The following is a 27,918-nucleotide window of genomic DNA, read 5'->3' as shown; positions in this document are numbered from 1 at the left end:
TATATTTATGATCATCATTATTTCGCAGTAAATACTTTCACCAGTGCTCGACCAGAGACAGCATCATTTGCCCTGAAAGCTACACTTCAACCTAACTACGTGTTCTGCCATTCATGGGAAAACCCCACAGAGTGGGACTTGGTTACAAACACAATGAACAGCCAATCAGCGATTGAAAACGAGGCCAATGGCCAATGGCTGTCAAGGGGCGCATTACGTCACACAACAAGTTTTGTGAGGTCGTCTCCTGTAAATAATATATCTCATAGCTGTAGCGATACACTGTATTATTTCACGTATTTCCTATGGAGAGTAGATTTATCTAAATGCTGATAGCATACTGTAGACGGTGGCAGTCCTCTGCCAGCCTGCTTGCTATCGCTCAGCTCGCTAGGCCAACTTTAGCGTGATACATAGCTGGTTAGCACGCTAGCATTAGCTAGCCATTTAGCTAATCAGAGGTTATTACGGGAGGTATCTAGCTTGTTGTTAGAGGCCTGTATCTAACTGAGATGGACATTTGAAATGACAGTCGCCTGCAGCCGGTAACAGAACTGACGCCTATCAAAGGTAAGGTGTCCATGTCGTTAGCATTGAACGGAAATGACTATTTGGTGCTTTTTAGCTGACGGTACGTTAGCTACTTCCCTCTCTTAAAGGGCCTGGGACTGACAGCTTGCCTGGTGATGACACACCGCTGCTCTGGTTGTCAGGGAAAATGTGCATGAAAACGAGCCATGATATTGGTTTGAGTGATACTGAGATAATCAACTTTGTGGTTGTCACCTTGATGACCACGCTGGGTGTTGTCAAATTTGACAAAAATAAATGTCAAATCAAGTCAACGTTAGCCCATATGTGGTTGAAATACTTTACATTTTCTACCTGTGCTGTTTCTTAGCCCTGTAAGGCGTTAGCTATAACAATTAATGGAAATATGCTGTTAAACTGGCGTTACAACATTTGTTGAAAGCAACCAAATAACCAAGTCAGTAATACTGTCATGCTTAAAAAACAATTGACGGATGTAGTGTGTGCTCTTGATTGCGTGGGGTGGTTGATCATCATATCTGAGGTGTCATCAGGGGAAATCCAATTGTCTGCCATTGTCTTGTTCTGGGTATCAGAATAAGTCAACAGTGTGTTCATCGTCTATTTTTGAAATATTCAAATCAGACGATATGAGTAATGTCACACGGCCCTGCTAAAAAAACAGTGTCTGTGGCACTGCATAGGAATGACTGGGCAGTAGAGAGGGAGAGTACACAGCTGAGACCATCATGAGCTACTAGATTTCTCACAACAAACCACAACAAGCAGACTGGATCAGAGATCTGATAATCAGACAGCTATAATCAGCAGATTAAGAGTGTTTAAAGTTTTATTGAAGATTTTTTTATGCATCTTTATTGTGTGCACCAATTATCAATAATCCGAAAATATTTTCCTTCACCTTAAACATCCATTGACAACTGTGATGGATGAATGACTTGTTTATGTTGAAGTCTGCTGAATATTGTATTTAAATTTATAAAATAAAATATTGGTTGTTCTTCCTACAGAACACAGGTCAAGCTTGCCTTGATGTTGGACCCCCTGCCTAGCATGCAGCCATGAGCTCTGCCCTGTGGAGCCAGGAGAAGCCCAGTGGGGGCTTCAGGGAGGACTGGCGCTTCTACATGGTCATAAAGGAGTGTACAGTGGAGAAGCCTCCCCAGAAGACCCTGAGGATCCCCCGTGGTAGTCTCGGTCAGGCCTGCCAGGAGCGCAACAGCCTGGGGCGAACACTGCCCCCATGCAAGGGCAAAAAAAGTCTCCGTATCCTTGACCAGACTAACGTGGTGCTGAGCCTTGATGAGCGGGACGTCCTGGAGCTGGATGAGAAGCTGGCTGAGCTGCTGTTTCCCATTACCAACTGTGAGGAGCGGTATGCCCTGCTTTGCAACAAGTCACGGCTAGAGCGTGTCCGAGATATTGACTGTGGTTCGAAGGTGCGTGTCCAGCTGCGTTCAGGAGATGAACCTTTGCCTGGTGTGGTCCGCTTCAAGGGCTCGCTGCTCCCTGACAGAGCCCTCTCTGGAATCTGGTTTGGAGTGGAGCTGCTGGTGAGAACTCAAATGACACATTTGTTTCTTTTTTAGAGATAATGACATGGTTATTGGTTTTTCCTCTGTGACTATTGCGCCTGAGAGCTTTACTAGAGTTAAAATATGAATTTCAGTATTAAAGACATGGTTTAAGTTGCACAGTACAAAGGAGACAAACGTCCCTCTTCAAATACTTGGACATTAATAGTTGATTTTGAAGACTGTTTCCAGTTTATCTCATATTAGTATAACAAAAAGAAAAACAGACATGGAAATGGGTTTTTAAACTTAAACCACAGCTTGAAAACATCCGACACAGATGTGCCCAGGGAGCAGGGTTAGGTGCCTTACTCAAGGGCACTTTGGTCGTTGACCATCGTTCGAACCTGCGACCCTCCAGTAACAAGCCAGATTCTCTAACCTCTAGACCACGGACTGCTAAAAAACACAGATTGCGGCAGTGTCAGTGTGCCTTGTGCCAATTCCTTTCAGTCTTCTGATACAAAAGAAGCAGCCAGCCCTTGAGAGTGTTCCGCTTGGCCCAAGTATTAACATTAAAGCTGCATCAGACCCATGGTCCAACCCGTGGCCTTCATTAGTGAACATGCTCATGGCAATTGCAATGCAATGAAGTGTTTGTAATCCTGTTTATAATAAATAATACAGACATGAGCAACACCATTCATTGGTGGAATGTGAGTTTGCTATTTTTAGTTCAGTGGACTTTGGTATCTTCATAAATACAGACTGAAAAAAATGCAAAGAACATAACTAGATTTATTCATCCAGACCGTGCACACAAATGTGTCTGTCTGCTTTCATGTGTGCCTTGTCAGCTTGTATTGTGTTGGAAAGTTGTAGATACATCTCAAAGCACATTGGGAAATAACAAAATAGACCCTGAAGCAAATCAGAGTTTTTGCTGACAATTGTAGAGCTATTTTGGTGACTGTTTTGAACTGTTTGTACAGAGCACAAGGCTGCTCTTCCGAGGCAGAATGAAAAGCAAAGCATTCACATTTCTGTGATGTTTGCACATCACATCTCTGCACCTTGTGCATCATATTTGTTTTGACCATAGACAGTTTAATCTGTGGACAAGTCTCTGTTACCCATAGGTTTCTGAAGAGCCTTTGTGAATTTCAATGTGGGTGGGTCCAGCTGTCGCCATCTTGGCATCCCAAAAATGATCCCTGATCCAAAATGGGCAAAGAGGTGGAGCGTGGATGAGCTGAGGCAGGCCGAATGCAGCCTGGTTGGTGAACCACGCCACCTGTGACAGCACCCACCTGTCACTCAAAACTACCCTCACTTAATTATTTATCATTTTAATATAATTTAAATGGGTGAGGCATATAAAAATGCACTCCCGTACAGTTGTCATGAGCGGACAAATAAGCTATAGAGACCATAACTGTTTTTTGAACCAGGCTAGAAACGTTTTTATTTCACCTGTAAAGTTGGCTATTTACACATAGAGGTTTATGGGGATTGACTCGCTCTTGGAACCAGCCTCAAGTGGTCATTCAAGGAACTGCAGTTTTTTCACACTTCTGTGTTTGCTTTATTTTTCATGATCTGCAAATTTAAAGTTTATTATTATTTTCTAGCCTTTCATAAGCTTGAAATATAAAATTTTACTTTTTGTACTAACTCGTCGTTTAAACTCACTTTAAATCTGATTATTTGATATCATTCCTTTCAATCAGCATCGTATGTACAGTAAGTGAGAAAATACAAAGGGTTACTTATTGCAGCACAAAGGTGTTCTTATTCCACGGAGTCCAGCTGGAGTCTTTTTGAGTGGGCTGATAAAGCTGAAACATTCACACCGTAGCTCAACATAAAGGCCTCAGACTTTGCACATATGCTTCAGATACAATTCATATTTTATGCCCCTATCAAATAGAGATGACTCTCATTAATTCGAATCCCGCCTTGTGAAAAAAGAAGCACAATGTTACACTATGGTTTATTAGAACAACCAGTATCTGTGCTAGAACTTTTTGAATGCATTTATCATCGCAGTAAGTCGAGTCATATTCCTGCTGCAGTAATCGATCATATGCTCTTACAGCTCTATGATGTTGACTTCCCTTCACTGAAAAATGCTGAGCAAGCAGCCTCACTACCTGCCCTACTTTTTATGATGATAAGTTGCTCATCCCTCTTGCTTTTGTTTTGTCTCACTCTCTACACTTTGTCTCATCATCATTCCTTTGCTTCTGTCTCTCAGGAGGAGGGCCGGGGTCAGGGCTTCACAGAGGGCTCCTACCAGGGCCGCCAACTTTTCCGCTGTGAGGATGAGTGCGGTGTGTTTGTGGCCTTGGACAAGCTTGAACTCTGGGAAGATGATGATGACGAAGCTTTGGGCGAGCTGGAGGTGGACCATGTCAATCTGGTGGAAGAGGACCAGGACTTCCCTCCACTGGAGATCAACTCCAGAGTCCTGGTGCAGACCAGGGACGGGCCAGAGAGAGGCACCATCATTTTTTGTGACTTGCTGCCAGGAAATGAGAGCCTGGGCTACTATGTGGGAGTTGACATGGTAAGTACAACTGTAGATAAAAACAAAATCAATCAACAGGTTGCTTGATAAAGAAAATAATAGAAAAATGCACAAATTCTATCTATTTCTTGCCAATGAAATGTAACGGAATGAAGTTCAAAGCATTTTTCTCCTCACAAATTGTTGTTTTACGGGGTTTATGTGTTGAACTACTTTGTGGTAGGGATCATTTCTTCTTGGACTGCTTGCCTGCCGACCAAGAAACAGTCCAGAAACAAAAGTCTTTGTTCTCCTTGTCTGTAGGTTGTAAAGGATTTGCAAATTATTGCAATTTGTTTTTATTATTATTTTATTTAGTTTATTTTTCACAGCGTCCCAACTTTTTTGGAAACAGGGTTGTACGACATCTCCTGCCCTTTCTCTTATCTCAGCAGAGCAGTGGTGGAATGTAACTAAGTTAATTTACTCAAGCACTGTACTTACAATATTGTGGTACTTATACTTTATTGGAGTATTTCCACATAAAAAACTTTTTACTTCTACTCTACTACATTTTAAATGCAAATATTGTACTTTTTTTTCAGGCTGTAGTTACTTTTCAGGTCGAGTTTTATCATGAAAAATCGCATAAAAGTATATTAAGTAGTTAAAATTCGCCTTCCTACAATATGTATAATTATAATATATATAATCTGTTTCTGAGGGGGGCCAAGTACTTTTACTTTTGATAAGTACATTTTGATACTGATACTTTTGTACTTTTACTGATGTAAGTTTTGAATGCAGAACTTTTACTTGTAGTTGAGTAATGTAGTGTGTCTGCAGTGTGGTATTAGTACTTTTACTTAAGTAAGGGACCTGAATACTTCTTCCACCATTGCAGCAGAGTCATTTTCTTCCACTATTGTGCTAAGGAGTGCAGAATTTAATTTAATATTTTACATGATCTAGTTTGTACAAATTGTTTATTATTTAGAAAAAAATGCAGATGAGTGTGGTCAATTGCTGGTCAAGCATGATTTGTTCAAGGATTGATGGAAAAATTTCAAAAAAAAATTTCAAAATCCCACAATCATTTCGGTTTTTACAGTTTCTGGCTATGACAGAATGAGTCATTTTGGTGTTTAAAAGAAGAAAATAAATCTTTCAAACCTGCCAGCAGGTTGTTCTGAGGGTTAATTCAACCAATTTTTCAAAAAGTTTTTAACTGGTCAGTGTTACATTAAGGGAGTGTTTATAATGAAGTGAGTTTAATGAAGTGTTTTTCAGTCATGACTTGCCATCTTTGTTGTAGTTTGTTCATTTGAACTCAGTCTGGCAACGTGCAGAAAGTTACACATTTAAGATTTAATATACAAGGAGTCACATTATTACAATTAATGTCTTCTGTTATGACCGTGCTTTTGTTTTGTTATGAACGTTTCTCTGTATGTTGAGGGAACATGTCTTGTTGCCTGGGCTCACAGTAGCTGGTATCTATGACTACTGTTGTCAGGCGGGAGGAGGTATTGTAGTCATAGAGAGATTGAAACACATAACTGAGGCATTTGACTGCTGATCGTTAGCAGCAGCACCAACAGCAGCAGCAGCAGCAGCCCACTCAGTGCATCTGAGCCACCCACACAAAGGCAAGGCAGTCACGCGGGGAGTGAGGTAAAGACTTAGTGCTGTATGACCCAACAGCATGGCAAGGGGCCAGCAGGCAGCTGAGGAGAGCCCACTGCTCTGCCTCACTCTGCGTCCAGCCTCGCCCTGCCTTCTCTAGCTAGTGGCACTGGCCTCACGCTTATCTTAGATTATCCCGCTGGAGCAGAGTCCTGGATTCCAACTAAACAAGAAAAACAGTGTGGTTGTGCTTGCAGAGAAAGTGGAGCTTTCAGGTGGAATGATTTGGAAGATCTGTGGTTTTGGTGGAGAAGATGAGATGAGCAGTTTGGATTATAACAAAACAGAGGATCAAGCTTAAGCTTCATTTTCAAAGCGATAAGACAAAAGACCTTAATAATCACCAAGAGGAGAGTAGGCGAAGAAGCACATGTGGCTCCTGATCAGTTTTGAAGAGATGAAGAACGCGTGGCAGTGTAATAAGGTTCTCATGTCTCCAACTCTTCCAGGACAATCCTATCGGGGACTGGGATGGTGTGTTTGATGGGAAGTTGCTGTGTAATTTTGCCAGTTTGGAGCACACTCGACTCGTCCCCATCTGTGACGTAATGCCAGGTGAGTCACCCATTTGTCCCTGTTTTTGGACTTTCTGTATATTTTGAGACCTCAATGTCCTACTAAAACATTCAGCTGTCCTTCTCTTGGTTGCTGCTCTGAGCTCCCTCTAAGCGTTCTTAGTTTGTGTTTTGCTTGCAGCGTGAACAGAGAGCCTTTTGTGTTGATGTCTCACTTGTTTTTTGAAAGTCAAGTGAGATACTCAGGCTCTTTGTTCTCCACATTGGCATATTGATTTGTTTATGTGTGCTACTGCCGCCTCCCTGACTATTCAGACTCACATCTAGAAGATCTTGAAGATTGAGATTATTTACTTTGCAAATTTGTCATTTACTTTGAAACCTTTCTTCTTGCCCTCTCTGTACAGGCGACATGAGCGACTTTCAAATTTACCCCCAAACAAAAGGTGTTTTTCATTTGTTTCTGATTTGTCATGCTTGTGATGCTCAACATTGACGATACTTTGTGACTGTCAGCCTGTGTGAGAAGTGAGAGGCAAGAAAACTTATGTTAAAGTTATGGTCAGTTGAATGCTACATCTTTAGTCAGAAACTTTCCCAAAGCAACTTTGCCTTTGGCTCAGTGTTGTAGCCCAGATTAAAACTTCATTAAAACTAGTTTGCCTAAACTGTAGCTGCAGAAATTAAAATAGAGTTTTGATTGTTGATTCTTATTTTGATATTTAAATGTGTTTGTCGAACTGGTGTTTATTGAATTATTAAAACTAACGAAAATGGTAGAAGGCTGCTGTAAATTTACATAGGTTGCAAGTGGGCTGTGGATAGGGTTGCAAATTTTCAATGGGAGGTGAAATTTTGCACAATTTCAACTTAGACAGTGTACCCTTTTTGGTTACCTTATTGAAGAGGGAAATGTAAATTAAATACCATGTCAGGTCTTTTGGCATGTTTTGGTGTGCTCATTTTAGTTAAATTTACCATGCACTGCAATCACAAGCACACTCTTCCATCCATATGCAGATAATTTGCCAGAATCCCATTAAACAGGAATTCAGTAAAATGACAACCATCTGCAGTCACAGTGCATTCTTCCATCATGTGCAGCCCACACAACTGCCAACACTAGTGCACTGACTGAGCCAAAGGGCAACATGCTTTCATGTCACTTTTGATCGTGTCACTGAAGTGAATATGTTTTATATTTTGTGTGATATTTTATAATACTTGCAGCAACTAAGCTCAAGCAAAATTCACAATTTACTTGATCTGTTCAATCTTTGCTAGCTAGCTGTTACATGTGGGATGCAGCTTGATTTAGAATACTAATTAATCTATTTCCATTCATTCTTTATTGTAAAACATTTCTTTTATAAATGAGTTGTTCACTTTACACTTTGCCCACAGCCCACATACTTGGCTCCAGTTTTCAAAGTACCGCTCCTCAACTTGCCAGCTAGCTAACTCACCACATGGCACATTTTGCACTGCATGTTTTGACATGGTTTTATTCGTATATTTAATGGTTTATGTCTGCTTATTATATAGTAAAAGGTTTATTTGTATCTGCATATGATGTGGTAAATAGAGCAGAAATTATTCTTCTTTACTGTTAATTCCCATGAATTTCCCACAAAGTCCTGTTAATTCCAATGGAAAGTTTCCATCTTGTATATTTCTGGAAATTTGCAACCCTAGTTTGGATGGTTGTTGAATGCAGGCTGATAGGGGTATTGTGCCTCTAATGTGGATGTATTTTTGGGCTGTGCAGAATATTCCATGCAGGACCAAAGGCTGCAAAAGCACAGTTTTGCCCCCAGAGGCACCAACAGTGACAAGTCATCCTCTGGCCAAAGCAAACCAAAGAGCAAAGGTACTGCACTGCCGTTATGATACAGCCCTAACTGACGTACCCACGGCTTTGTGTGATAATAATTCTTGATAAGGGGCATTCCATCAAACTCCTCTGGTTATAATTTTACAAATGTAAAAAGCAATTAAACTACTTTTGTCCTGAAGATTATTGCTGGTTTTACAAACTTTGATTTGCTGGTTCTAATGATCCCTCTGATCTCTTTTGCCTGTTGGAGTTTCTTTGTTTTCCGAAACTCTTAAAAATAAACAACTTGCAATATTTTAAGCAAGCAAAGTTAAGAATAACAACAGATTTAACAGTTCTGGTGGAATGTCCTTTTTAAATACATAATAATAACAAAGGGCATGCTTAACTTCATTTTACACAAAATATGAGAAACTCCCGTCAGAGCTACATCGGTGGAATGTGTTACAATCCTGATTTATTGCTTTTATTTTATCTTTTTATCTTTGCGTTTCTTTTGTGGAGAAAAACAGACTACAGTTGTTGATTAATTGACCTTTTTTCCTAGAATATGTACCTTTTGTTTTCGTTCTTATAGGGGTCAAAATGTGCTCTTGGACACACACACACACACACACACACACATTTTGCTTATCCTTTTCATGTACTTGTATTATTTACAGGATTAAGTCATCAGTGTGGAAGTAGAAGCAAGTCTGAATTTTACTATACTTTAAATGGCAGCTCTGTTGACCCCCCAGCCCAGTCCAAATCCAAAAGCACATGGTACATTGATGAAGGTAAAACATGGGTACTCATGGATGTCAACTGTCTTACCGGCAAGCTCCTGTTTACGTCAAGCTACACACTAATCTGTTTTACACTTGTGTTGGTGCTGTATAGTTTTAATTTACCAACACTGAGTGGTTTAGGGGTTCCATTACTGGTGTGACCCCACCTGGACTAAAACACATATATATTATGTTACTTTGGGCTGCTTTAAATAGAAGTGCCCACCAAAAGTAGCATACAAAGAGTGTGTCTGAGCCCCATTTCTCCCACCTGCTAAAAACATGTGGCATATAATTATTTTTAATGATCAAGTGAGTTTCGTGGTGTATTTTTTCTCATATGACTTAAAATTTCTCATAAAGTGAATGAAACGCAAAGTTGCAATGACGGTTATAATTATTTTGTTATATTTAAAAGACACAGGGACATACTGTAGAGTCTCTTCTGAGATACCCACTGCCCAGTGGTTTACTTAGTGAGCATCCTAATATCATTTCAGCAGTAACTAAACAAAGCTGTGGTGCTGAATCATTGGTAGTCTGCCGTCTTCACCACGCTGGCTAATATAAGAAATACCACCAACACAGCTGATCTGATCTGTGAACAGAAATAGTTTTCTAGTAGCTTACAAAAGAGGTATATCTTAGATGTAAAAGGGAGAAAAGCAGGGATTATGGGCCTTATTTATTTATTTTTTAATTGCTCCAATGAAAGATTTAAAAAATATATTTTATTGTGTGTCTGGGCATCTCAAACAGAACATAAATGTTAAAAAGTTATATAATTAAACCTTTTTTTGTTTAACAAGTGGGAGAAATGAAGTTCCATACACATTCTATTTACAGTATGTATGTGTAGTTTATGTACTGTCATTACTGTATACTGGGATTGAGTAAAATTTTCCCATTTGCAGAAAGCAGTCAGTAGTTTGATGCAGTAGCTTGCTGTAAAGACCTTTCCACTAGTCTTGTGGTCCCTTCATCACCATTTTAGTGTGATATTCCGCCTGCATGGAGTAATTGGTGTCGCCCTAAGGCTTTTAATAATGCTCAGTGCTGCAAATAGCTCCTTAACTGGCTGTTGTCTTGTTTTGGCTGTAGATTAAAATGTCTGTGTAATACTATTTGCAGGCCAATGCATTAGTAAAAGCCTTTACTTCAAGTGTCAGGACTGGCTGACTCAGTCAGCACATTGTGTCATTGTTTTTGTATTTTCATTTTTGGAACACTTTTGTTTTCTTTATTAAAGGGATATAACATTGCTCATGTCATCACCAATTCTTGTCAGTTGTGAAGAACCGTCATGTCTCCTGTAGTTAAGGTGGTGCAGGCTGATTATCTGTCTTTCTTTTTCTTTTCAAAATGTAACAAATCAAGCAAAAAGTAAAAATCAAAATGAAATACACAAGAGATTATGTACTTTAGCATCATGGCAAATGCTATCATGTGCAAGCTCTGAAATACTCCTCAAAGACTACTCATCACTAAATAAAGGACATTAAAATGATTGTGGTTTTGCCTCATGATAAGGCAAAACAGAATACTTGAGTGCCTGTAAAAGTATTTCATTACTAACACTGAAATAAGGAGAGGTCATTCATGAATGGCTGACATGGTGTTTTCACAACTGCTTACTCATCCTGTGAATGCGTAATTGTTTTCATCTTCCTCAGGGCTTTCCACATTTTGGGTTATTTTACTTTGTGGTTTTGGTTCTTTAATTTCTGTCACAAAGTCACTAGACTCAAGTCCAAACTCCAATGTTTCTCTCGGTGGTGGAATAGTTCAGGTGTAGAAGTACAAGCTTAAAGGTGAAGGCCACTTTATTTAAGAATTTGTGTCACTCTTATGACAGTTCAGTCAGTATTTGTGACCTTGCATCACTCAGAAAGAGAAAACTATGACATTGCAGTGTCAGTGATTTACAAAATCATGCAGGAGACAAAAATATTGTGATAAGCAATGGGATGCAGGCTTGCTAACAATCATAAATCAAAATTTAAAGATTTATTTTGACATATTATAATGACCATCTGTGTTAAAAACATTCTGCACGTATTGCATAATGTTGATAAGGTTGTGTAGCATCTGGTCTATGTGAAAGTGCCAGTAAACAACCGCTGAACTATAATAAACAGGTTTCATATTATGTCTGTAATTTCACACATGGATTTCAAAACCAGAAGTGAAGCAGATGCACACTTCTCTGACTAGAATCTGATTACATTACGATGGCGAACAGCTCATCTTTTCAGTTATCTCTCACTTCTGCAAAGGGTGAGGTTTCAGGCTCAAGTTATCTCCTTTTAACTTTTTACTTGAAGGGTTTAAAATCATTAAACCTTTGTCAAAAAGCTGTTATTTTTTAGAGCAGTTACAGATATTGAGTCTCCGTGAAATCAGAAAATTCCCCAATTTATAGCTTTAGCAACGAGTGCAAATTTATTGACTCAACTGTCATGGTAGTCGAGGGATTCTTATTTTATGAATTCTTAGACATTGATATACTAACTTCTACAATCACAGAGTTTACAAAAAATGGATCAGCAAAGAAGGCCAACTCCAAGTATGGTATCTCCCAAAATTGTCGATTTTAACAAAGCACATAAGTTGAATGAAGTGCTCATAGTTATTTAGGTGTGTCATCTCAAAAGCAAAGTGAAGCACATTGCAAACACCATCCGATGGGAAGAGAAGGCTGCACACCAGACAGCACGTCTCAGCAAAGGGCATTTTCACACTTAACGCAATTACTTGAGTCGGGACGGTGACTTGTTGCTTCTAAGAATTAAGGAGGTTCATCATCATCAGACAGGAATATATCATATTGTATCGTATCATGAGTTACTCTGTGAATCCCAACCCCTACTCAAGAGTACAAGGGTGTGAACTAATACTTAATGTTACTGTCACTGTTTACAAAAACAGAAAATATTTGGTTCATGCAATCCCTGGCATTACATACAGCAGTCAAAGTGAAGGCCAACTCCAGGTGCACTCTATTTTTGGAAAAAGCTTTGTCCATTTGGCGTTTTGCTTTCCTATATTTATGCATTTATCCTGCTTTGTGTCCGCCTTTTTGGTAGGTTCCTCTTGGATGCGTGCTCGTACATGCGTGGGCGCTATACGCCCAGTGCCTGACACCCAAGAATGTCCAGAACACAGCAAAGACAAACAAGCAGAGGGTAGGCTCTCTGCAGATACAGACACCGCTACACACTTCAAATGTGTCATATGGGATGGGAGGGATTACTTTTGTATGAGTCTATACAATATTTTTTTGTAAAATTCTTCATAGTATATGTTTTGAATAGCTTTCAATAAGCCCACATTCTGTCCTAACTGCAGTCTGCCCATCATGGGTTACCAGTAAATGTTTTTTAAATACCATTACAATTCTGAGACTTCTGCTTGTAGTTATTCAGATGTAGTTACACCTCAGCAATGATTTGTTCTCGTCACTTGTGATAAGTGAAACACCTCAGAGGTGTCCTATTGTCTAGGTAAATATACGTAAAGAGCTTCACTCTTGGAATTTATGGAACTGTGATTCCTCTCTATTTGAATTAGCAGCGTTTAAAGACAAATGCCTTCAGTTGCTGGTGTGCAGGTTCCTCTCTTCCTTTAGATGGCGTTATTAATCTGTGACTCAGCTCCATCTGAAAATCTTGTTTTTGCTGACCTCTAGTGGTTGAAGTTCTCTTATCAACAGTAAAATAGGTATTTCCAGCCTGGTAATAAAGTACTCTTTAAAGACATCTGTACAGTAGTGAAGACAGCCTACCTAATAGGATGCATTTTTACTGTAAAATGGACATTAAGTTTGGGTTTCTGCTTTCTCTCCTGTAGTTGGGGAGGACCCCGCCAAGTCACTCACTGACACGCCCCCCGACTTCAACCAGTCCTCCCCGCCCTCCAGAGCCCCGCCCTCTGCCTCGTTGTCCAGCGACAACAAATTCCACTCTCTGCCCTTCAGCCTGAATCGTAAGACCGGGCCCATTGACAGCATGAGCCATGGTCCTCTCTCCCTTTCTGTCCAGTCAGTGATGGGAGAGCAGCCCGAGCCCCCATCACCTGCTGCCCCTCCCTCGCCGCGGCCTTCGACGCCCCCCCGAGGACAACCAGGTCTGGAGGTGGGCTCTCTGGTGGAGGTGAAGGAGAACCCCCCTCTGTGTGGTGTCATCCGCTGGGTGGGCCTGCCCCCTGGCCTGCTGGAGCCTTTGGCAGGGCTCGAGCTGGTGAGGCAATACAGCAATGTAAACACGGAAGGTTGATTTAGTTTTCAGTACCAGTACATTAAAAAATTGTGTTGCAGGACTATTTGTTGGCTGGGCATAGGGACTTATTGGATTTTCTGATGGTTGTCTGGCAGTCTCATGTTGAAGTCAAGACTCCAAGACTCCCCTGATTTTATGCACATGTGCCAATGTTAAAGTAAAATGCAGCATATTTGTCACTGAACAGCCAATCACTATTGACAAAATTGTATACAAAGTCAGTTACAAAATGTCTGATCAGTCAGCCCTAGTTGCAAGTACGAAATAATTTCAGAACAGGACAGAATAAATGAAAGCCATGCATTAAATAACTGGATAACATGATCTTGTTCTTCTCTTCCAGGAGGAAGAGTGTCCCGGTTGCACTGACGGCACCTTCAAAGGTACGCGGTACTTCACCTGCCCACCCAAAAAAGCCCTGTTTGTAAAGCTCAAGTGCTGTCGGCCCGACTCCCGCTTCCCCTCCCTGCATCACTCCTCCAACCCCATAGAGCGCTGCAACTCCATCGGTGAGTCAGGAACACAAATTGGAGCGATTAAAGGCACCAAATTAACTGTAGTCCCCTAAATGCTCTGTGTTTACACTTGTACTATGTGTGTTTCTGCAGCATTTGGGGGTTACCTAAGTGAAGTAGTACATGAGAACACTCCTCCCCGCACAGAGAATGATGGCCTGGATGTCATGGTGGGAAAAAAGAAAGGCATCCAGGGCCACTACAACTCCTGCTACCTGGATTCCACCCTCTTCTGGTCAGAACTTTTTCAGTCTAACATGAAATACTTTATCAGCTACAGTGTATGCCATGTTATACTAACGTCTCTGGACATCAGTTATATTGATTGACTACCTCTATGTTGTGTTTCCTCAGCCAACAGCGCTGTGTTTGCCCAGAGGCAGAGGCTTATTAGTAAACTGTTTTGACTTTGCCCACTGGCTCTAACAGGAGGGTGTATTCCTGCTGTGAGCAGGCTGGTGGATAGTTCTACATCTGTTGTTTCTGCCAACACTGCCAAAGGGCCATTGAACAAAGCAGTCAACCTAAAACTTCTACCTGAAACTACAGGAGATCTCATGCTTTGATGATGCTTTGAATTTGGGGATTTAAGCTATAAATTTCACCATCCCAGAAATAATTAAAAATCTGCAAGTAAAGTTAGATTAGATGGGAAATTATACAAACGGTTGAAAGTATTTTTAATGAACTATACAACAAATGTATGTAAAATGTAATAATGCATGATATTCATCATATATAGTTTTAGAACATTACATGTTACTTTTTGGATGCTATCTATTTAAATAAAAGAAATATGTATATTGATTATAATCTTTTGTTTGTATATTCTGCTTTGCAGTCTTTTCTCCTTCAGTTCGGTACTGGACACAGTTCTGCTGAGACCTCGCTCAAAAACAGATGTAGAGTATTACAGAGAGACCCAAGAGCTGTTACGCACAGAGATAGTCAACCCCCTGCGCATGTAAGTCCCTGTGATTTATTGTATATGTACTGATAAGTTAGGCTTGGATTTTTCATCACCTGTGTAAGGTGTGAGTTTTTATATATTTATTTTTATTAATATTCTTTCACAGGAAGCTAAAACTTATTTTAAAGCTGTTCAAGAATAGAATCCCTGACTTAAATATAAGAGCTTCCACATACTTTTTTAAATCCAGAAAGATAAAAAGAAACAGAATCTGTGATTTTGTAGGCTGCATTATTTACTTCATCATTAAACTCTGAATTCAACACCGAATGCAAAAGTTCCATAGCAGAGCTAATGTCACTAAACCAAATGTCATTATTAAGCTAGCTTGTTACTTGGTCGTTACTTGCTTGTTCTTTGTCCTTGCAGACATGGGTATGTTTGTGCCACTAAAGTGATGAAGCTAAGGAGGATCCTGGAGAAAGTAGAAGCTGCATCTGGCTTTACATCTGAAGAAAAGGGTAAGAGAATGGATCAGATTTATGTTTACTTGTCTTTCATAAAAAATGTATATATATATTTTTAAAAAGTGCTCTTGCCAAGACTGTATCATGATGAATGTTTCAACTTATTGTGCTGGAGCTGAGATTTTGAATTTTGATGTGACTATACGCTCCTATAATCATTTAATACATTCACTTTTTGAGGATAAAACTAACTCTTTAGAAACTGTGAAATATGAAATATTGCTGAATCAGCTGTTTTAAGATGGCATAGACTTTCATGCTGTCATTGTTACAGTTTGTACAGTGTCTGCATTCGATTGTAGTTTGTATATAGGATCGTTGCATCACATTTCATTTTAGAACATCTTGTACTGCAGATCCTGAAGAGTTCCTCAATATCCTTTTTCATCACATACTGAGGGTGGACCCGTTGCTCAAGCTAAGGTAAGGGCCAGTTCCCTTTTGAAAACAATATAAACTTATTTGGCTACATCTAGTTCAAAGAGTGATATAAGCACAATGTGAAATTTAGCATGTGATTCATTTTTATTAGTGAAACATTTTTATTATGTAGTTTTCTACTATTTTTTTAAGTTCCCTCCTTTATTTAACAAAATACATTGCTGTAATAGTTTAGTGATGTAGTTACTGCTTTTTACACACAAACCATGTGTTCATGGCATAATGAACATATCTTTGCTGCTGATAGTTACCAGACTATGCAAACATACTGTAGTTCCAAACACATCACTGCTAAACCACAGAACAATACCAGACCTCCTGCCTCCATAGATTTGCACAGTCACATACAGTTTCATTTCTGCTGCACTGCTTGTGCTGGAGCTTGAATGGCAGACAACAGTGTGGGCAAAGTGGTTTGACTGTAGGAGTTCTTATGGTCACGTTATGAAAACTCCTCTGTAGTTATGTTTAATGATCTTTGCAATTCAGATGAGCAGCATTTGGTCTCAAGTACGACAGGGTTATAACAGTAGTATTTCCATAATATTTCTGTAGTAGGCAGCAAAAACTGCGTTCAAGCTTTCATACCAAAGCTAAGCAGCGACAGACTCACACATCCATAAAGCCATGACAAATAACACGGCTAATCTGAAACATGTACCTGGCAGAAATGAATGCTTCAGCAGTGTTGAATCTGTCATTGCAGTTTATCAGGGACAGGATACAGATGTTACAGAAAATGTGTTTATCACATCTCAAACAGGCAAATCTCAAGCCACACTGCTTGTTTTGATCATCAGGCAGTTTGAAGTTGACATTTAACTACTTTCAAAGGAAAAACTAAAATTCCCAATTGTTCTACTAAGTTAACATATTTATTTAGGATATTACCAGCTGTTACAGCGTGTGGCTGATATTGTTATAGAGGTAAATATCACTCGTGGGTAGTACAGGAAGTGTTTTTACTGTCAGGTAACAGTTTTGTTTGACCCCTGAAGAAGGAAAGAATATGGACAAAAGTTAAAAAGATGAATGAACAAAGACTTTGTGTTCTCCAGGTCAGCAGGGCAGAAGGTCCAGGACTGTTACTTTTACCAAATCTTCATGGACAAGAAGGATAAGGTGGGAGTTCCCACCATACAGCAGCTCCTGGAGTGGTCCTTCATCAACAGCGACCTGAAGTTTGCAGAGGTACGTTTTTATTTTACTTCAACTTTTAAAAAAAAGGGTAGTTACAGCTGATATATTAAATATTTTTGCATATACAGTGCTGCCCAAAATGTAGACACCACCCACGTATTCCATCATGGTGAAATGAGTTGACACTTTTATACCTGATGTTTTCAGTTGAACATAAGTTATAATAAAATTGTGATGCATTCAATAACAGTGGAAAAAAATGTCATCACAGTGTTATTGTTTAAGTTAGAAATAAATACCCCTGTTTTATACCTTTAAACTGCTGTAATCTTACATTCAGATTGTACTGACAGGGCGTTTTGTCACTTTGGGTTTTGATTACCGTTGGTAAAGTAACCTTTTTATCCAACAAAAGCCAACAACTGAGCAGTAAAGGGTGTAAATAGTGAGGTGTGGGAAATTCAGAAAACATAGCAACATGTGCAGAATACTATTCACTTTTTGATGGCTTTGACATCTAAGTCTTTTCAAAGAAAAGATAAATAACTTTTATATCCCTTAATTCATCTGAAAATACACAAGTTGTTACCTTAAGCATCCCCAGTATGAAACAAACGAGTGGCTCCCCCCTGTGGTAGATAGTTTGTAACTAAATAAAACTATGTTAGTATTTTTTAATCAGAGATATCTTAGGTGTATTAGTTATTGTTCCTTTTGTAAATAAAAGTTGATCTGTTTTTAGGTTTTTTCAATGTTGATGAGGAGAACAAAATGCTTTTTAGGTAAGAAAGAGAGTTTATATGTGATGTCACCTGTCATAGCCCATTCAGTGATCTAGAGAAAGAGCTGTTTCAGAGACCAAAGAAGTGAGAATGCTGAAGAGTAGAGTGTGAAAACACAGCTTGTCTGTTTCCATGTCCTGTCTTCCTACCAGCCCACTAGTGGTACAACCCCTAGGGATGTGAATTGAGAATAAAACTGTGTACGCCTACTTTTTTCCACACAGAAAATTATTCAGTAATCAATAAGGATTGGACTGATACATAGAATCGATAATGCTGTTGGCATTAATAAAATCTCATCAATTCCTATCCCTAACAACCCCACAGCTCCAGCAAATAGGTGCTACACTACAAGTCTTTGTGTTCTAGAGCAATCCTAATCCTAAAAATGACTCCTCCAGGATCAAAAGCAGCTTCAACTGCTGATGAGACAACTAATTCAAACAAGACAGGCAACTTATGCTTTATATTCTGAATTTTTTATTCTCATTTTCTTATCTTTAGTTGTCCTAGATAGCACAACAGTGTTTAAAAAATGTCATCTGCATTCACTTTCACAGACTTAATTGTTAAGTTCTGTAATATGTTAGATATCAAGAACAGTGTGTAGATTCTGTTCTGATTGTACTTCCTGTGTACACTGGGCTTTGCTGATGCCTGCTTTGTTGATGACCACATTGTGTTTTTCTGACCCCCAGGCTCCCTCCTGCCTTATCATCCAGATGCCACGCTTTGGCAAGGACTTCAAAATGTTCAACAAGATTTTCCCCTCTCTAGAGTTAGACATCACAGACCTTCTTGAAGACAGTGAGTCGTAGCTAATAATTTATTTTTCCAGTGTGTAAGTGTGATGTGTTCTTGCCGATCGATGGTGTTGCAGAGCTGTGTGGCATTTGGTAATGAAATCCCACTGAGTTGTCACTGCTACTCAATTGAGATGAAGGAACCTTTTTGTCTTGTTTCCAAAGCTGCTAAAGAACTTTTGTGCAGTGTGTGTCAGCCAGAATTAATGTGTGTGTTTTTATTATCCAGCTCCAAGGGAATGTCGAATCTGCGGAGGCCTGGCTCTCTACGAGTGTCGAGACTGTTATGAGGATGGGGATATCACGGCTGGCAAGATTAAACAGTTCTGTGAAAAGTGCAATACACAGGTAAACAACAGAGGGCATTATTGTAACACCAGTTCAATAACAACTAAGCTGTAAAGTGTGGGGAACAATCGTCCATTTGGTGGCGCCAGATCCAAAGGAATGGTACTGTCTGAAGGCAGAAGTTATGTTGCAGGAGAGCAGCTTCTACAGTAGATTGTAACACATGGTCTGTTTATTTCACTTGCCAACTCTCAGTGCATTTACTGAAATATTGTTGGATTTATATCTAAATTTTCCATCTGGCAGTTTAATCCTCAAATGTACTTTAAAGCTTTTATTTCCTATGATCTCTGATCTATATGTTATATGAAGCATGTTAAACATATTTAAATCCTGCGGTAACAAACAGTCCATGCGATGTTGCATACTTGCTTTTACTGATTTAGGTTCACCTCCACCCGAGGAGGAAAACCCATCGGCACAACAAACTGTCTGTCCCCAAAGAGCTGCAAGAAGGTACGGTGCGGCAGGGCAGCTTCCCCCGCCAGAGGATGGAGCTGTTCGCCGTGCTGTGCATCGAAACTAGTCACTACGTGGCCTTCGTCAAGTACGGCAGCGCGGATTCCGCCTGGCTCTTCTTCGACAGCATGGCTGACCGTGACGGTAGGTGTCACAGCCTTTTGATGCCGTGTTTGTTATGATATGAAAGTGATCCTTGAAATAAGATCCAGGATTGTGCAGGACGTTGTTTTTGTAACACCGGTGAAATGATTTCACACAGTGCAGTGACACAGATGGTGTGTCACTGCACTGTGTGGGCCTCACAGACCCAGTGAAGAAGACGTGAAACTAATGAAGCATGGCACAGAAAACATTCACACTCTTGTCCAATTACTGTTTAAATTTTGAACCAAAGTTATTGTTTGTATATTGCATTGCATTGTAAGACTCTGAGATCCAGTTTGATTATTTATTCTCCCTGTAATAACAGATATGACTGCTAATACTTGCTATTTAAAATTCTTGTGGCTATTTTATTGCTATTTGAGGTGCTACTATCGATTATTTTATTCTAAATTAATTTGTACTTTATATTTTGCAATTATTCAAGTTTTTTTTTAAATGGAGTTGATTAATCATCCAATAGATTTACCTCTAATTGCTGTTTTATTTTATTCTGGCCATTTAAGTGCATAATTATCATATAAAATAACAGAATGAGTGCCACAAAGAATATGAATAAGAATAAAAAGTACTTTAAAAACAATTTTATATTCCTTCTGGCATTGGCAGCTTCTGAGTCACTGTTTGATTTGACTGGATTCATTAAATCTTAGTCATCTAGTTTTCCTAACACTAAGAATAAGTTGTGAATATGTTTTGATTATGGCTCTGCTGTTACAAATTATCATATTGTTTCTAATCATCATGCATGTGGATTTGCAGGAGGGCAGAACGGTTTCAACATCCCCCAGGTGTCCCCCTGTCCGGAGGTGGAGGCCTACATGAAAATGACCCCAGAGGAGCTGCACACCCTGGATCCCAAGAGCATCCAGGGCCAGGCCAGACGCCTGCTGTGCGATGCTTACATGTGCATGTACCAGAGCCCGACCATGAGCCTGTACAAGTAGAATCCTCTCCCCCAAACCCCCTCCGTCCCTGCCCCTCAGCCACACCACCTCCCCCTCCCCAAGGGCAGGAGATTCCCAGAAAGACCAAAAATGAAAAACAAACTAAAAGAAGAAAGGCTGCCTGCCAGCAGGGGTGCTGTCCGGAGTTAACCCTCTCCGCCCCACCGCTCCTCAATGCCTCCCCATCTCCAGAGGTTGGAGAGATGGAAGAGAGGGGGAGAAGCCTATTTGCACTGTGCATTAGTTGAAGTGTCGTGTTCTTCATGTAGTCCTATGTAGCTTCCCTGTGTCTCACAGCTGAGCGTTGGTGGAGGATGATGAAGCAAAGGTAGGCCTTATGAAGATTCATTCCCTCTTCAGGGAGGAAGGGGGAGAAGAAGGCATGTTCGTGTCGACGCGGCTGACAAAACATGTGCAACAAAAACAAGATGAGCTAGTGGGAGGACCTCGGCCACCTCATTTACCTTAAGAAAAGAGGAGTCCTGCTATTCTTAATCACTGTAGAAGATGGGAGCTTTCCATAACGCCACATTAAGGAAGCAATGCAGTGCGCAAATCCTCATCCAACCTGTGTGTACTGTTCTTAAAACTTGTGTAAAATCTCTTAGTAGCATTGATTTCTCCAGGTAGTCACATCAACAGTATAGATGTCACCCTACTGTGCAGTCGCATTAATACCAGAGTATTCTCTTCTCTGTGAACCGGTTTGCATATATCCCCATCACGCTGTGTAAATGTCTTTACAGTACATGTTTTGCAGAAACAGATGTAGCCATTGTAAAAGTCTCACGTTTTACTGCATACTTGCTCAACCAATGCTGCACTTTTGCTCCATCCCCAAGTGGACCTATCAGGAAACATTTAGGTTTTTGCTCTTTTTTTTCCCCCATTGGAAGTCACAGTGAGTGCTAATTTGTTGGTTGGGAGACATCAGAGTTTTGTGTTACAGAATACAAATGTGCTTCTCCTCTGTAGCTGTAAAGAACGCTCTGCATTGCTAATGCAGAGTAGATGCCAGATAAATGCATGAAGGGAGACTTGTACAATGGCTCCTGTTGTAAAGCTGGTTGGTGGAGCACTCCATGCATTCATAGGGTCAATGAGGTGAAATACTGGAAAAGTCTGGTTGTTTTCTTTAAAGTAAGGGAGTATGATGTGGAGAATTTCACATGCAGTGTTTTACAGTCTCCGATTGTTGCGTTAATGACTAAATCTAAATTATATTTTATGTTTACAAAGCCTTTTTTCTGCCCGTCATGGCAAGTTTTGACTCTCGCTGCCTTCCATGAAGATGTGACATCAGCCATGCAACAGATAACAAAACAATTGTGATCAAATATTATTATTTATTATATTCTAATCATATTACAAACTGATATGTCGTCCCTTTCTAAGAAAATGAAACAGGGTTAAAGATACTGGTTTGGGTACTCTTTGTCCTCTTTCACAGTATATTGAAGTGAGTTATTGTAGTTTACGGCGTCTCATAACAACTACTGAATGTTAATAGTGGCACGTTGAACAGTGTAGAGTTAACAAAGGGTGGGTAATGAATCAGGCACAAGGCTGGTAACCTTGGGGCACCATGTATATGTATTTAATGAAAAACATTTTAATTAAAAAAAAAACCCTTGATTCCATTGCATTTTAAAGTATACCTAAAGCATACCAATCATTCCGTGGATTAAGATATAAAGTAGTTGGTTTTTATATATTACACTCAATTGGATAAAATCAAGAAACTGCCCATGTTGGCATCAGCATTATATATATATTTTTCCTAAATCACAACTCAATCATTGATTCAGTTGTGAGTATAAAATAAGTGTGTACGGCCGTTTTTATAAAATAGGTTCCAGCTGACAACCTTCATTTTGCTCTGTGGTTGTTTCCACTGTCCCAGGGATCCTGACAGGAGGGGACCTTCCTGTGTGAACTTTTTCTGCACTGCTGAAGCTTGTCACTGACTGGAGCCTTGTTCTCTATGAGAGAAGTCTCACAACAGAGGATGGGATTTTTTTTTCTGTTGCATCTGTACAGTATAGACATGTAACGGGTGGAAAATTAATGTCAGTGATGTTCCTGTAAATGTTAACAAAATAAAGCCCATTTTTAAGGGTACACTGCATGTTCTGAGTGATGTGATGGAAGATTGTGCATGTTTTGAATGAGTGACTAGTGTAGATGAGCACTGAAACAGTACTGAGACAAGGTGGAAATCCGCCATGTAGAATAGGTTACTGCCAGATAATTTGCTATTTCCATTTGCAAAATTTTTACATACAATATATTGCCTTTATATGAACATTATATTACTATTTCACTCCAAGAAGTAACTAATAATAATAATTGATATAATCAATCAGCAATGCATATCCCATTAGAAATTACTGGGGACTTTCACAAACATTTCCCTTTTTTTAAAGACCAAACTTGGAGGCAGAATATGTCATTTTCTAATGTTGGGGTCTCTCAAACAAAACAAAAAGGAAAGACAGAGTTTGATAAAGTAGTGTGGGATCACTGGAGTTGTTATCTCCACCACTATAGCCATCATTGGTGTCAGTTTCTTCCAATTAGGGTTCCTTCAGCATTCATCCTTCAGGAGGTTTTTATCAGGAGCCAAATGATCAGATATCTCCTCCAAAACAAACAGACCAGGCAGCTTATTTAAACTGGTTAAAAACACTGAATAAAGCACAGATTTGGGGTTGGGTTTGGACATTTCAACAACATTTTGGTGCAATGTAAGTACATATCACAAAACATAACATAGGTTTAGTTCTGTTAAGGCATTGTAATGTGGAAATGCTACATATTTTGAGAAGTGTCAATACATGATGACGTCACTGTTTTGTGTAGTCAATGTGACGCTACAATGTTCAACCCGGGAGTTCAGATTGATAAGAGTTCAGACTTTTAAGACCTACTCACATCTAGTGACCTGCAGTATATACTATAAGACATAATTCAAAAAGCACTTCTTTTACATATGAAGGCCACCTAGGCTTATAAATGCTCTCAAAAGAATTGGGGTCAGTTTTTGCTGATCCTCTGACTGTTATGATGTTATATGCGTTGTATGAGCCTAAACACAGGGAGTTGTAGCAGTTTTACAGCCACTTCGCTGACAATGATTGGGTACTGATGGACACTTAAGAAAAAACCTGAAGACCTTCCAAAGTAGCGTTTACAACTGGATATTAAGTTGTTTTGCTGATATTACTGCCCTCCAGCAAGTTGATGTACAGAATGCTGCAGCACGTTTCAATGTAGACTGTTTTTTCTGGATTCTGTTTTTGTTGCTGCTAAAATAACGTTCTTTACCTCAAAACTCAGAAACAGTGTGACATTGTTTCTGTACACTGAAACTTTCTGTGCTGTACATGTCCTGTGTATATGGCCATAAGTTTATCTACACAATAATTACATTCTTTGTTGGTAGCTCTGTGTGGTTACCTATAAATGCTTGCATTTTAGTGTCTCTGCTGGCCTTGAAGTGAAAATCTCACACATTATAACACTATTAGGAAAATAAAAATGGTGAGATAGATGGCTGGCCTTGCGAGTGCTCTACACTGGGGGTGAGAGTGGCAGAGCTGTATGTTTTCCATCAGATGTCACTTTTTTATTATTGTTATTATATAGTCATTCATGGGCCTTTCTTTAAGATGTAGCAGTAAGTCGTTGTTAACCTGCTTTTGGGTGTATTTTTCAATGTTTTAGGTGTTTGTTATCCACTCCTACAAAGATCTGGTTCTTTAACTGATAGGATTAACATGATCAAGCCCAATTTAGTCTTCTGACGCAGTGATCATCCGCTGACTTGTAAACGTCCAACAACAATATGACCACAGCTTGTTTACAGGAAGATGAGAAAGATTACAGTGGTCTGTTGTGACCACTTGGTTGGCTTTAGTTTTCTATCTGGCCTATATGTTCAGATTAAGTCTCCATTCAGTGACCCAATTCCCCAGACAACCTCTGACAAAACGACACCCCGAGATAAATCGGCATGTATTATACATGCATCTCCCCCACAGGAACCCTATTCCACACCTTCCCCCGTTTAGTTTTTAGTCAAACTTGAAACCAGCTTAGCAAGCTGACTTCAGAAGTGCCAGATAAGTATTTGTCAACAGAACAGCTGGCACACAATGCCCTCTTGTAGCTTTATGCCACAGCATATGCCAGCCGCTCGTAGCGTGTGGTAATTTAGCCGGGGCTGGTTCTACAGGAACAGATGGGCTCAAGTATTGTTATTCTCGCTCCAGCTCAGGGCCCCTGGGGGGAATCACTAAATAAAATCAAAGCAGATGGACCTCTCTGGGCTAGGCTGTGTTTATGATAAACAGCCAGTGTCCATCTAACACCTTAACCCCACCCTTTCAAACAAACTAACAGGAAACAGGATTACAGTAGTTTAACCTCACCTGCTCTGGGTTTCAGCTCTCCATTCACCCAAACAGAAGGCAAACAAACCCAAACAAACACAAGACAGGAAGTACACTATGACTTAACCTATGCTGTGCAGATTTAAAATAATTTCTACCCATCACAACAAGTCCTTTTTACCCCATTGACCTTAAACTGAAAAATTCTCTCAAAACAGAGAGACTTTCCTGTCTGACTTCCCTGTTCTTTCTCACTGACAGAGGACTGTTTTGTTCTTTTATAACCTTGTCAAGATTTCATTGCTGTGGTTCTCACATCTGCGCCATGGACACAAGCCTTGGTGGCAGTATGGTCATAGTAAACAGTAATATGGTGTGTCCCCCGTTGTTATACAATACATGAGAATGCAGGACAGTTCTCACTTAGCACTGAACTCCAAATCTACTTTCATTCCCATGGGAAAAGACGTCAGTAAACAAAGGAATCCTATCAGTGCAGAAGGAAGGTAAATGTCTACGGTCATTAAGACAACAGGAAAGCAGTGATTTCCGGCACTAAAGATGAAAAAGAGTGGAGCATGAATGGTTTTAAACCAATCAGTCCTAACTCAATATACCACTTAGGTGTTGTTTTAACTCCATCATGATAACCAGCTTTATTTACTGTCTTCAAAGGTCAGTTTCTGATCAAGTCAAAGTAGTGTAATCAACCTAAATGTTTAGCCAAAAGTATTAACTCAGCAGTTACTCCGTCACTGTAAGCGATGTGCAAAATCTTTTTTTTACTTTTTCTTCAGGCTTCACCAGACAGTTGTTTTTCATCATTACCCAGATCGGTTTTCTTTCCGTTGACACATGCCCCTCCAAAATTACACTCAGCCAGACATTTATCCTGTCTATTTATTTAATTCATCAGTTGAGGGACACAAGTGCCTCTGGCTTCTATGTTGTCAGGACACAAAATCTGCATTTCTGTCTCTTTTGATTGTTGTAGCTTACTTTTTCAAATGAATGGGAGCAGGCATCCACACGTTTTATCTGTTCTTATTTTTTCCTATATTTTTGAGTGCCACTAGCACTAGGGATGTATGATATATATTGGGTGAATAAAGTATCAGACAATATTGGCAAATTTATATGATTATGTATTATTCCAATAATGAAATTATAGCCAATAAATTGTTGGCTGATAATACAAAGTGAAATTTTATTGACTTAACAATCGTCTACAGCATCTACACACTCCGATACTGTAGGTGGCACTATGCACCTTTAAAGTTGGTTTTTGATCTGCCAATAAACACGTAGACATGTCTGATTTCACAGATTATGTCAAAGCATATATTTTAAATATTTAGGCTTTATAAAAGCCAAAACATGTTTGTGAAGTTTTATAGTGTACTTTACGAAAAAAAAAAAAAAACATGAACATTTTTAACCGTTTTTTGTTTTTTGTATGCGAAAAAAAAAATAATTATGTCAGATTTAGTGAGGTCAGAGCTTTGGAATATTGAATTATCTATCTTTTCTCACTACAACATACTTTCTGAGTATGCATAACTAAACGTTATCAACTTCTTTTATAAAAGAGAAAACTGATCATATCGGTCATGAAAAGCAGGTAGTTATAGGTTCTTGGTATTGGCTGAAAAAAATCCATGTTGTGCATCACTAATTAACTAATTAAGATAGATCCTTTCATTCATATCTTATCCTTAAAATGTAAAGAAATTAAATATATTCCATTTTAATAAAATAAATTCCTCATTCATATTTGTGATGTCTTTGGCTGCTGCAAAATGATGCCAAAATTGGTTGACATTTTTGTTTCACCAGTGGGTTTTGATGCCACTAAACTGCATTGTAATCTTTACATTTGTACTCATCTAAGTAACACATAAGTCCTTCTCCCACATTTTCAGAAAGGACCCTGGCCGCTTGGATGAAGAATTAATTGCCTCTAAAGCAACAGCTACCAGATGTTGTTGCTCCTAAGAGCCAGGTGTGGATAAATTGCATATGCAGAATGTGTGTAAAATATTTAAAGTCGTATCTTTCACTTAAGGTGTGAAGTGTTTTTATTGCCCATCACTGCTTTGAGTATGGAAAGGCCGGCGGCCCCCCTGGGCCTGCCACGCTGGAGCTCAGCACCTGTGGTGTTAAGACTGCGGATGGAGAGGCTGACACTGAGACTTGGCATGGCAGTTGTCGTGGTGGGGCTGGTGCATGGGGGTGTATGGGTGGAAGGTGGGGGGAGGGGGGGGTCCATCCACCTGTTCGCCCTCTAATTTTCTCCTAGCTGCCACCTTTAACACTGCATTATTTACAGGTACTCTCTGGATGGAGACACAAGCTGCTGTCTGATTTAAATATGGATGGTTGTGTGTGTGTGTGTGTGTGTGTGTGTGTGTGTGTGTGTGCGTGTGCAGCTTGGCCTTTCATCCACACTGAGACATTTTCCACTAACAAAAACTCTCTCTTAAGTGGAAAAAACTTCAAACTGCTCAGTTTTCATAGTTGTGTCACCAGTAAAGATCAGACTTGACTTAAACGTGTTTAATATATTAAAAAGCGACAGCAATGTTAAGAATTGTCCTTGACTGTTTTTTAAATGTGTTTTTTCTTTATTTATTTATTTATTTTTACACTTTTTCACTTTTTGCTTTATCACTTTTTTGTGATTCAACATTGCCAGTCACACAGAACAGGTGTCACTGATAGTGGGCATGTATAGCTATAGGAATATATTTTTTTACTGTATGCTCAGCGCAATTTATAGAATGTAGTGGATGTAATGCTTGCTGGCCAGCGTGGCCGCAGATGAATG

The 27,918-nt window shown here is 39.6% G+C and overlaps 1 protein-coding gene across 10 annotated transcripts; it reads left to right on the top strand.

Moving 5' to 3' along the window:
- The first annotated feature begins 224 nt into the window (after positions 1-224).
- cylda (cylindromatosis (turban tumor syndrome), a) lies at positions 225-26,337 on the top strand. Of its 10 annotated transcripts, XM_059350469.1 has the most exons (19): positions 225-570; positions 1,563-2,105; positions 4,324-4,635; positions 6,711-6,816; positions 7,184-7,222; positions 8,545-8,646; positions 9,276-9,392; positions 12,470-12,568; positions 13,233-13,621; positions 14,004-14,169; positions 14,269-14,410; positions 15,017-15,139; positions 15,515-15,606; positions 15,969-16,035; positions 17,112-17,244; positions 18,674-18,782; positions 19,008-19,126; positions 19,513-19,729; positions 20,513-26,337. In XM_059350469.1, exons 2-19 carry the CDS (start codon positions 1,614-1,616, stop codon positions 20,695-20,697), a joined length of 3,009 nt encoding a protein of 1,002 aa, XP_059206452.1. In that variant the 5' UTR covers positions 225-570; positions 1,563-1,613; the 3' UTR covers positions 20,698-26,337. The 10 variants fall into 10 exon arrangements, with proteins under 10 accessions (XP_059206452.1, XP_059206460.1, XP_059206472.1 ...); XM_059350477.1 differs by lacking the exon at positions 7,184-7,222; XM_059350489.1 differs by lacking the exon at positions 9,276-9,392.
- Positions 26,338-27,918: the final 1,581 nt, after the last annotated feature.

Source organism: Centropristis striata, chromosome 2 (genome assembly GCF_030273125.1).
Source record: "Centropristis striata isolate RG_2023a ecotype Rhode Island chromosome 2, C.striata_1.0, whole genome shotgun sequence".
Classification (NCBI taxonomy): Eukaryota; Metazoa; Chordata; class Actinopteri; order Perciformes; family Serranidae; genus Centropristis; species Centropristis striata.
The sequence above is the reverse complement of the archived record's forward strand: the minus strand, read 5'-3'. Positions and strand labels throughout refer to the sequence as shown.